Source organism: Salvia miltiorrhiza, chromosome 6 (genome assembly GCF_028751815.1).
Source record: "Salvia miltiorrhiza cultivar Shanhuang (shh) chromosome 6, IMPLAD_Smil_shh, whole genome shotgun sequence".
In the NCBI taxonomy this organism is placed as follows: Eukaryota; Viridiplantae; Streptophyta; class Magnoliopsida; order Lamiales; family Lamiaceae; genus Salvia; species Salvia miltiorrhiza.
Genome location: NC_080392.1, coordinates 45,200,762 through 45,212,281, shown reverse-complemented (window position 1 = coordinate 45,212,281; position 11,520 = coordinate 45,200,762). Strand labels below are relative to the sequence as shown.

The following is an 11,520-nucleotide window of genomic DNA, read 5'->3' as shown; positions in this document are numbered from 1 at the left end:
GATCTGGTTCTGGAGAGGCGAAGGCATCGCTCGGATACGTCGGGTCTGAAACCGCCGCACATCTCCCTCTCTTCTCCTTCTCCGGCCGCCGCAGCGGTGAGGCCACCACCGTCCTTCTGAAACCCTTCATCTCCGCCGCCATTCTCATGGTTCAAATTTGGGAATGAGAGAGAACAAAATTGGCAGATTTTCATGGTTTCGAAATTTCTAGATGTGTTAGTTTCGATTTCTAGATTTGATTTCTGGTTGTGTTGTTTCGATTTTCATAATTCGATTTTTTGTGTTGTTTTGATTTCTGGATTTGATTTTCATGGTTTTAATTTTCTGCATTTCTGGATTCGATTTTGATTTTGCTCTTGCTGTTTTGGTGGTGTTGTCGGTGGTGGTCGGCGGTGGTGGTGGTCGGCAGTGGTGGTGGTCGACGGTGTAGTGGTGGGCGGCGGTGTAGTAGTGGCCGGCGGCAGTAGACATTTAAATAAAATTAAAAGAAATCAGTAACCAATTACTAATCAAATACACTAATAAAGTTGGGCACTCTACTTTATTCCCTAATCTACCCCACCTTAACCTCCGTGCCCAAATGAAGTGTGTCTTCATTATTGGGACGGAGGGAGTATATATTAAAATATAAAATTTACATACATACTCAAGAAAAATATATGTAAATTAATGTTAACTTTCTTAAGACGACAAATGCAACAATAGATTGCAACTTTAAATTTGTTGCAAGGTTATTTTGAATCATACACAGAAGAAATAAAGATATCTTCCTCATTTGCTGATTTTCGCTTTAACTCGGTCATAGAAATTTTCAAGTGTTCTTGTTAATTAAATTTCAATAAAATTAGTGAAAGCAAAAAGAAATTCGAATTGGATCCTTTATTGTCTAATCGTATTTCATCCAATATAGCAAGATTAGTAAGTATCGATTTCATATGATCTTGAGTGGGACCCGTAATAAAGCCGAGTATGGGGCGAATTATGGAAGGGCTTTTTGGCGGACTTTTAGGGCCCATATTAGAGCCGAAAGTGCAGCCCATTCAGCCATTAAAAGCCCACAAATATCAGCCATTCCATTTTGTTGCCGTGAACGGTGAACCATAGTGATTACGATCTATATATTTTTATATCAATTATCGTGAAATTAATCAACAAACACAGTCTACACAGACAGCAATACTTATTTTAATAGATAAAGATAAATTTTCAATTATTAAAATCTGACGATTCCATCGAATTCCTAACTTTTCAAAAAAATATATCTCCAAGATCCGAATCAAATCGATACAAAGGCATCTTTACTGCCTACGGAAAACATTCATCCCTTGCAATAGTATATAAATATAATATACCCAACTCCATAGATCGACTGCTCACTATTCTAAAAATAAAAAGACCAATTATATATAACTCATTCATGTTTGAATAATTGAATCAAACGAGATAGGATCACAAAATTAATCTCGACATTATTTAAAAAAAGATTCCCCTCATCACTGTCAGTGACCAATCCGTGACCTGGCATCGAGTAGGGTAACATTTCTTTACTCCATTCAGTCCTATTGTCAGAGTAGATGAGCATTGATTGGTGGGGCTCTACCCCCTCCAATAATTTAACCCAATTTTTAAAAAAATATATATCTATTTAAAAACAATTGTGTGCGCCAAAAACGTTTTGGTACAAAATAGTAAATGCTTCACTTCTTCAGCACATAAGGTAGCTAGCTAGCTACATGATCACTTCCACTGTCACCTCACAGCAACCACTCCAATAACCCAATAATTGCGATCGCATTATTGGAATGGCGTTTTGCCGGAGCTCTCTTCTCCTGCGCAAGGCCCTCGGCGGCGGCAGCCGCCGCATGGCGGCCGCCGCCGCCGCGGGCTCTTATCATCGCCGCCCTGAAGAGTCAGGGCGGCGATGGTATTCGGAAGGCACGTGTTCAGCGGCCGGGTACCACGTGAACACGGTGCCTTCGTACATGACGGGATCGGTGTTTTGGGAGAAGGGGAAGCCCATCACTTATGAGGATTTTGAGATGCCACGACCCAAGGCCAATGAAGTTCTCATCAAAACTAAGGGTAATTTTTTTTTCAAGCTTCTACTTTTGATCAAACTATGAAACTTGTCATGGTGTGTAGGTAGTTATATAACTACCATGTTGTATAGGTAGGTAGTTACTTGGTAGTTAAGTACTTTCTAACTTGATTAGGAAACTTTTTTTTTTCAGACTTGCATATATACCATGTTGTATAGGTATTAGTATTACTTTTATTCTCTATATTCTCTCTTTCATTTGATTGGATATAAATACACCAAGAAAGCTATTTTATCTTTCTAACTTTATTGTTTATAGGGGGATTAAATTTTACACAGTAATTAAAAAAATAATTGAAAAAAAAATATACAAATATTTATTATTTGTCATTTATTAATACTAGAGTTAATCACAAAATTAAATTAGTATATGTTAGTAAATGAGTTAAAAATGCCTCACTTTCTTTGAAAATCAATCTATATATTTGGAACATTTTAAAAAAAGAAAACAAACCCATATAATTGGGACAATGGAAATATAAACAACTTACTTTATACTTAAATCATCTACACCTTAATATCAATGCCAATAAAATGAAACACTTTGAGCCGAACCAAAGAAATAGTATTTTATAATATTATTAATATATAATTGTACAGTATTTAAATATAAATTATGATTTGCTATATAAATTTTTAGGAGGCGTTTACTTTGCATGATTGATAAAATGAATGATTGAATATTTTTATTATTAATAGTAAGATTACTCGAATCTCACCCTTTTGATGGAATAAAAATAAAGCAAAACTAGTCTGAATGATAAAAATAATCAAGTGCCTTGAGATCTCCCAAAGTTTTGATCCAACAAAGTAAACAAATGATTAGTCTTACTATTTTTATCTTTCAAGGTTAATCCTTCAATGTAAACGGCTCATTACCCACTTGTTTTACAATGCATGATGTAGCTTGCGGCGCGTGCCGCTCCGATCTGCACGTGATCAAAGGCGACCTTAAATTCCCGTGCCCTTGCACCCTTGGCCATGAGATTACCGGTGAGGTCGTTCAACACGGCCCCCTCACCGACACTAATGTCATTCAAAGGTTTGATTTACTCGTTCAAAACTAAAATGACAGCTTCATTTTGAAACACTAGATCACCACAATTCCTTTATTTTTTTTAACTCACTACAAACCTCTTACTCCATATATAAATCTTTTTTATAAGAGGATATAAATAAGTTTTTATTTTTTTTAATTCTTGAGAAGAGGAAAACAGTATGGTTTGAACTCGAGACCTCTATGTTTATAGAAAAGGTTTTCATCACTTAGATATCCTCAAAGGGACATTTAAATAAAAGCATAAATTGAGAACATATTTTTTGAAATTTTGGAACACAAACCATTACTAATCCTCTAAATTTGAAATCATATATTTTACCATTTCAAATTTTCAGATATCCTGTTGGATCTAAAGTGATTGGGGCTTTCATCATGCCCTGCGGAAGTTGTTTCTACTGCTCAAAGGCAAGAAATAATTAATATTAGTCTGCTTTCTCAATTTCAAGTTATTATTATACTCCATTAATTAGAGCAGTGAATAAATGTGAGATTATTTTTTTTTGAGTGCAAAATAGGGCGAAGATGACTTGTGTGAGCCCTTCTTTTCTTATAACCGAGCAAAAGGGACACTTTATGATGGTGAAACACGACTATTTCTCCGAGGCAGTGGTACATCTCTAATTCTACTACTCCATCATCATACATCCATCTTATCTTTACCACTATGTTTATATCATCTATTTTGTGTGTGTGGTGACTCATATCAAATCATAATATTCCCTCTGTCCACAATAATTTTGTCACATCGTAAACGATACGAATCTTTATAAAATATGAGTGAAGTTGTCAGTGGAGTAAAAATTTCACTTTTTAAATATGAGTGGAGTTGTGAGAACCATATTACTATAAATGAAAGTAACAATTTTTTTTTGTAGACGAACTGAAAAGAAAATTTTGATAATTTTTTCGTGGGCGAAGAAATTATAGTATTATGCGTTTGTCAGTGTCATAATAGAATGGTTAATGCTTGATAATAAAGATTTCAAACTTACGTCCATCGTCACATCAGTAATAAATAAGTATTGCTCACTATGTTCCACATTAATAGAACACAAGGGTCGGGCATGAATGTTAAGAAATAAATAAGTATTACTCACTAGGTCCCACATTACATGTTGTAACATGATCTTGTCTTGGTTATATGCTTATTTAACATTAATTGTTGTTGGTGAAAGATAAGATTTGAGGGTGTATGAATTTTGCAGGCAAACCGGTTTCCATGTTTAGCATGGGAGGTCTTGCTGAGTACTGTGTGATGCCAGCAAACGGATTAACTCCTCTTCCCGACACACTGCCTTATGCCGAATCTTCCGTTTTAGGATGTGCTGTTTTCACTGCGTATGGCGCAGTTGCTCATGCTGCTGAGGTCAAACCTGGTAACTCCGTCGCCGTCATCGGAATCGGCGGTGTCGGCTCAAGGTAACCATCCTTACATTGTTCGTGAACAGACGTTTATTTTGAATGATTAGTTTTGACAGATAAAAACAGTAAAGTTAATCCCTTGTTTAATTTGATGGATTGAAACTTTTAGATAACTCAGGGCCCTTGATCATTTTTTACTATCATTTAAGCTAGTTTTGCTTGATTCTTATTCCATTGAAAATGTGGGATTAAAACAATCCTATTTTTGTGGGAAAAAAAATACTCAATCATGCGTTGAATGATTAACCTTGATAGATAAAAATAGTAAGGTTAATCCCTTATTTACTTTGATGGATTAAAACTCTGGGATATCCAAGGCCCTTGATTATTTCTATCGTTTGAACTAGTTTTGCTTAATTCTTATTCGTGAGATTGGAGAAATCCTACTGTTGAGGATAAAAATATTCAACCATCCATCTTATCAATTATGTAAAGTAAACGTATCACTTGTTTATTTTGATGGATTGAAACTTTGAGATATCTTAATGTCCTTGATTATTTTTATCATTTAAGCTAGTTTTGTTTGATTCTTATCCCATTGAAAAGTTGACATTGTAAAAATCTTATATTTGATGATAAAAATACTCAATCATGTATTTTATCAGTTATGCAAAGTAAACGCACCCTGAATATAGAAAATGAAACAGTGTTATGCAGATATCAAAGGCATTTGGGGCTTCTCAGATAATTGCAGTGGATGTTCAAGATGAAAAACTTGAGACAGCCAAGGCATTTGGAGCCACTCATGCCATTAATTCAAGAAAGGAGGATGCTGTTGCTAAGATTAAGGTACACACACACACACATATATATATATATACTCTTCAATCTTGACTTCAAATTAATGTATACACAAAGCTAAATCATGATGATGAACAGGAACTGACAGATGGAAGGGGCGTGGACATAGCCGTGGAAGCATTGGGGGGCCCAAAAACATTTCAACAATGCATACAAAGTGTGCGAGGTGGAGGCAAAGCTGTAATGATTGGCCTCTCTCCATCTGGTGGTTTAGGACAGGTCGACCTTATCCAGTTGGTTCGAAGAAAGGTAATTAAAATCTCCTATAAATACTCGAATTTTGTATTATTTTGCACCCAACGAGTATCTACCCCCAAATCGTTGCTGACACGACAGCCGAATTGGCATCCCAAACTCTACAATTACATCTTTCAAATCCCATATTGACAATAAACTTTTCTGCTTCATTATACACTCCAAACTTCCCTCTTAATTCGGCTATCATGTCAGCAACGATTTGTGACATATTTTAAAGTTGAGGTGCAAAACTAAAAAATGGAAAAAGTTCGAATATTTACACGCCAATATCCCTTCAATTTATTGGTAGAAAAACGGTGATGAGTGAGTTGAATTTTGTTGGTGTAGGTGAAAATCATAGGGTCGTATGGAGGGAGGGCGAAGAAAGACCTTCCGAGATTGGTGGAGCTAGCAGAGCAGGGGATTTTCAATCTGGAGACTGCAGTTACAAGAAAATACAAATTCGAAGAGGTGGCGCAGGCATTTGAAGACCTCGATCAGAAGAGCATCGTTGGTCGCGCCATCATCGAGCTCATGTAACCAACAACTATTTCTTCGTTATTTATTTTTTTCCCATATAATATTTGCTTCAACTTATTTCATATTCAATAAATGTATGGACCATATCAACCACAATGCATTTTATGAAGCAATACAATTCAACAGCTCTCTACTTGTTTTTGGAACTTGTAAGTTTGTAGTAGTCGTGTTTTATAGTATATGGTTTTAATGGTTGGAAGTGATAATTTCATGCATGCTCTTTCTCTCCTTGGGATTGTCCCTATAGTGTTGGGATATGGATTGAGTAAATCCCAATCAAATGTAGAGGTTAGGAGGTGATTGGATCCCAGTCAAGAATGGAGCGTAGAGCTCAAGATCAAGTACTGAGGTGATGGCTGATACGTAGGAATGAAGGCGGATCCAAGATTCATCAATGGGTGGGCTGAATTTGTTAAACTATATTGTCCGAAAATATTTGCACGGGCCCCGCTCCGAAGCAAATTTTTTTGTGCATTGCGTACAGTTCATTTTCGTGCATTTTTTTTAACAATCATCAACTTTGGCGAAAATCCATTTTTAACACGAACTTATGAAAGTTTAATAAAATGCATGAATTTTCAAATCCGTTCCAAATTTGACATACTACTTTCATAAGAATTAAAAATCACACCCCACAGTGTGCGTGTGTTGGCCAAGCTGTAAGAGGTTAATGTCTAAGGCCAAAGGTCTTGGGTTCGAGTTCCCTGTTGCGCGACCTTTAAATTTCTTTTATTTAAAATTGTTAATTTATCCAAAAAAAAAATAAAATCACACCCTATATGAGTTTAATACTGCAGCCGATGACCGTGGCGGTCAAGGGCGAAGCCGCCTGCCTTGGAGGTGGTAGATGTTCTACGCCGGCTACCTTCTTCCCTTCTTCCGGAGGTGTGCCGAGTGTTCTCGTCGTGCGATCGCTAAGGCATATAAGAGAGAGAAAGAGAAAGATAGAGAGGGTTGAAAAGGATGGTGAGTTTCTAGAATTATGTAGAGAAAAAAAGAGAGATATCAAACTAAGGGGGGTGTATTCGTTGTGGATTTCCACAGACTTTAAAAAGTCCATGGAATTTAAATTCCATGGAATTCACATAGATTCCAGATGACTTTCAAAGAATTCGTGATTGAATTTCACCCCGATTTTCACTGATTTTCGAAGACTTTACGGGACAATTCTGGAATTGAATTCCATGAAAACCAACGCCGCTGAGTCCCAGCACCGCTGGATACGCAACGAGCGCTGGATACCTGTCATATCCCAGTTTTTAATCACTGATTAAAGACTTAATAATTAGGGTTCGGCATCCATTAATAATAAAACTGATTTGATTTATCTGATATGATTTAATTGTTATATATGTGTTTTGATGTGCTAAATTCTTATTATTTTTTTTGAATCCGTTTGAGATTTAAAGGATTATTGAGTAGTCAATAATTATTATTTCGGATTATAACTGACTTAGCAAAGTCATGTTATTTAATTTATATACGATAGAAATAATATTTCTATTATTTACTTGAAGTCGTAATTAATTTTCGACTTATAAAACGAGTTATAAAATATGTAATTTATAGAGAGTTATAACGAAGCTTCGTTATATGAGAACCCGAAATTAGTATTACAAATACAGAATAAGAATTTTATTCATCACATTCATCTAGCACCTACACATTTCCACATCCATCTTACTCTTAAATAAATTGATGGTGTTGGAAACACTCATCATATGCCAACCATCCCACTAAACACTCATCATTCCACTAAACACTCATTATTCCACACACTCATCATTCCACTAAACACTCTTTACACTTTCTTTTGCCAGCCATCTTCTACACCTTTAACATCTCAACATGCAATTAGCTTTTATTTAATCAAAATCTTATCATCAATCCTCTGCCATTTCAATTAGACAAAAGCCAAGTTTTAAAAGCTAAGTTTCCTTCTATTAGTTCATCCGCTCTTTCCTTCTCTTTTCAACACACCCAACAAAGTTTAAAGTGCAGAGGTAAGTGTTCCAACCAATTCTCTTCTTCTTCCTTGGGGATACAACCCTCCATTTTAACTATGTTTATGTTTCCAAATTCCAGTAATCAAGCAGATTCAGATCCAAATTCATTGTTAAATTGTTGATTCGCAGATCAAACTTTGTGAGTTCAGAAAATTATCAAGGTTACCTCCTACTTTACTTTCTCCATACATTCATTTGTTAAATTACAAAACTATGATTCAAATGAAAACAGATCGAACACACGCATCCATTACCACTTCTTTTAGACTATTATTGTTTCAATTACATCAGCTTATCACCATCAGAGAACCACCAACAGAATAATACACACGCACACATTTTACTATATTCTCTAATCTATTACATGTACAATCAGTTTTAATAAAAAGGAAATGAATGATGAAAGAACAGATTTTTAAAACCCTAACTTGTTCTATATTTTGAATCTGGACTGAAAAATTTGGGGGTTCTTGTGTCTTTGCCTTCTGTGTATGTCCGAAAATGGGGAAAGAGGTGAGAGCAGCCGGGGGCTGCTCACGGTCGGCGACGGCGGCGGCGGCACAGCCGCTAGCCCTTGTCCTGCCAAAACGAGAGAGAAGAGGGTAGAGAGAGAGATGGTTAGGGCTTCTGTAAAAATAAAAAAAAGAGAGAGAGATACGGGAAAAAGGGGGAGAGACTTATCTTTTCCGGCGACGCGGCGGAAACAGCGGCGCAGCGACACGAACGGCGGTTCTGTTCGGCCGGAAAAGAGGAGAAAAGGGAGGAGTTCAGATCTGTTTTTTTTTTAAAATAGAAAGGAGAGGAAAGGGAGCTCAGATCTGGAGCCTACCTTCACGGCGAGGCAAGGCTCGGCCATCCACCACGATTCCGGCCATGGCGGAGACGGCGGAGAACGGGGGAAGCGGCGCGGCGACGCTCGGCTTTTCACAACGGCCGGAGAAGGCACATGCAGCGGCGGAGAGGCCTCTGTCACCCTGTTCCAAGGCTGGGGACGACCAGGCGGCGCCGTGCTTGGCCACGGCGGAGGCGGCAGTGGCACGCGAAGGCGGCGGCGTGCGGCTGACTTCCGGCGAGACAGAGCGATGAGAGTGAGAGGGAGAGGGGAGACGTCCGGCGAGGCGGCGCGCCGGAGGCGGTGCCGCCCTCAGCCGAGTGAGAGTAAGAGAGGCGAGAGAGAGAGCCGAGAGGGAGAGTGAGAGTGTTGTGTGTGCTGAGTGTGTGTATTTGTGTGATGTGCGTGTGTTATGTGTTTGTGTGTGTGATATATGTGTGTTATGTTAGGGTTAGGATTTAATTGGGCTTTTTTTATTAATTTTGTTTGGGCCGATTTATTTATTTAGCTTGGGCCGAAAGTTTTAAATAAAATGGGCCGATTTTATTTTATGTTGCTGGGCCTTCCTGCTTTGTAAAAAAAAAAGGAATGGGCCGATTTTTATTTAATAAAATGTAATGGGCCCATTTTAATTAAGTTTTGAACTGTTAATTGATTAATAAAGCCTACGAATTTTTGGCCTTATTTTTTTTTAAAAAAAAAAATGTTTGAATTTACACTAAATTATTTAGTGAATTTAAATCTCTTGATTTAAATTTTAATATTTAAAGTTGGGATTATTTATTCTAAATGAAGTCCATTCTATTATTTAAATTATTAATGGACTTTAAAGCAAATATTTTGGGATTAAGCCCTATTTATTACATGATAAAATTATTTTTATCATTTAAGCTAATTCTACTTGATTCTTAACCTGTTGAAAATGTGAGATTGGAAAAATCCTATATTTGAGGATAAAAATATTCAATCACGCATTTTATCAATCATGCAAAGTAAACGTCTCTAGAAAATGAAACAGTGTTATGCAGATATCAAAGGCATTTGGGGCTTCTCAGATAATTGCAGTGGATGTTCAAGATGAAAAACTTGAGACAGCTAAGGCATTTGGAGCCACTCACGCCATTAATTCAAGAAAGGAGGATGCTGTTGCTAAGATTAAGGTACACACACATACATATATATATATACTCTTCAATCTTGACTTCAAATTAATGTATACACAAAGCTAAATCATGATCATGAACAGGAACTGACAGATGGAAGGGGCGTGGACATAGCCGTGGAAGCATTGGGGGGCCCAAAAACATTTCAACAATGCATACAAAGTGTGCGAGGTGGAGGCAAAGCTGTAATGATTGGCCTCTCTCCCTCTGGTGGTTTAGGACAGGTCGACCTTATCCAGTTGGTTCGAAGAAAGGTAACTAAAATCTCCTATAAATACTCGAATTTTGTATTGTTTTGCACCCAACGAGTATCTACCCCCAAATCGTTGCTGACACGACAACCGAATTGGCATCCCAAACTCTACAATTACCATCTTCCAAATCCCACATTGACAATAAACTTATCTGCTTCATTATACACTCCAACGATATGTGACATATTTTAAAGTTGGGACGCAAAACTAAAAAAATGGAAAAAGTTAGAGTATTTACACGCCAACGCCCCTTAAATTTATTGGTAGAAAAATGGTGATGAATGAGTTGAATTTTGTTGGTGTAGGTGAAAATAATAGGGTCGTATGGAGGGAGGGCGAAGAAAGACCTTCCGAGATTGGTGGAGCTAGCAGAGCAGGGGATTTTCAATCTGGAGACTGCAGTTACAAGAAAATACAAATTCGAAGAGGCGGCGCAGGCATTTGAAGACCTCGATCAGAAGAGCATCGTTGGTCGCGCCATCATCGAGCTCATGTAACCAACAACTATTTCTTCGTTATTTATTTTTTTCCCAAATAATATTTGCTTCAACTTATTTCATATTCAATAAATGTATGGACCAAATCAACCACAATGCATTTTATGAAGCAATACAATTCAACAGCTCTCTACTTGTTTTTGGAACTTGTAAGTTTGTAGTAGTCGTCTTTTATAGTATATGGTTTTAATGGTTGGAAGTGATAATTTCATGCATGCTCTTTCTCCTTGGGATTGGCCCTATAGTGTTGGGATATGGATTGAGTAATCCCAATCAAATGTAGAGGTTAGGAGTGATTAGATCCCAGTCAAGAATGGAGCATAGAGCTGATCAAGACCAAGTACTAAGGTGATGGTTGATATGTAGGAATGAAGGAGGATCCAAGATTCATCATTGGGGGGCTGAATTTGTTAAACTATACTGTCCGAAAATATTTGCACAAGCGTTTTTTAACAATCATCAATTTTGGCGAAAATTCATTTTTAACACGAACTTATGAAAGTTTAATAAAATGCATGAATTTTCAAATCCGTTCCAAATCTGACATACTACTTTCACAAGAATTAAAAATCACACCCCACAGTGTGCGCGTGTTGGCCAAGCGTTAAGA

At 37.1% G+C, this 11,520-nt stretch overlaps 1 protein-coding gene across 2 annotated transcripts; it reads left to right on the top strand.

Annotated features, from left to right (window-relative positions):
• The first annotated feature begins 1,652 nt into the window (after window positions 1-1,652).
• Window positions 1,653-11,035, top strand: LOC130989963 (uncharacterized). Of its 2 annotated transcripts, none has more exons than XM_057914145.1 (8): window positions 1,653-2,082; window positions 3,005-3,140; window positions 3,494-3,563; window positions 3,674-3,767; window positions 4,364-4,577; window positions 5,228-5,369; window positions 5,460-5,630; window positions 5,967-6,283. In XM_057914145.1, exons 1-8 carry the CDS (start codon window positions 1,803-1,805, stop codon window positions 6,156-6,158), a joined length of 1,299 nt encoding a protein of 432 aa, XP_057770128.1. In that variant the 5' UTR covers window positions 1,653-1,802; the 3' UTR covers window positions 6,159-6,283. The 2 variants fall into 2 exon arrangements, with proteins under 2 accessions (XP_057770128.1, XP_057770129.1); XM_057914146.1 differs by lacking the exon at window positions 5,967-6,283 and adding an exon at window positions 10,719-11,035 and having other exon boundaries at window positions 1,672-2,082.
• Window positions 11,036-11,520: the final 485 nt, after the last annotated feature.

Excerpts from the sequence above, each read along its gene's own strand:
- LOC130989963 (XM_057914146.1), top strand. The coding sequence starts at position 1,803 with ATGGCGTTTTGCCGGAGCTCTCTTCTCCTGCGCAAGGCCCTCGGCGGC. Across the intron at positions 2,083-3,004 it reads AGTTCTCATCAAAACTAAGG|CTTGCGGCGCGTGCCGCTCC; the intron begins GTAATTTTTTTT and ends TGCATGATGTAG. Across the intron at positions 5,370-5,459 it reads ATGCTGTTGCTAAGATTAAG|GAACTGACAGATGGAAGGGG; the intron begins GTACACACACAC and ends GATGATGAACAG.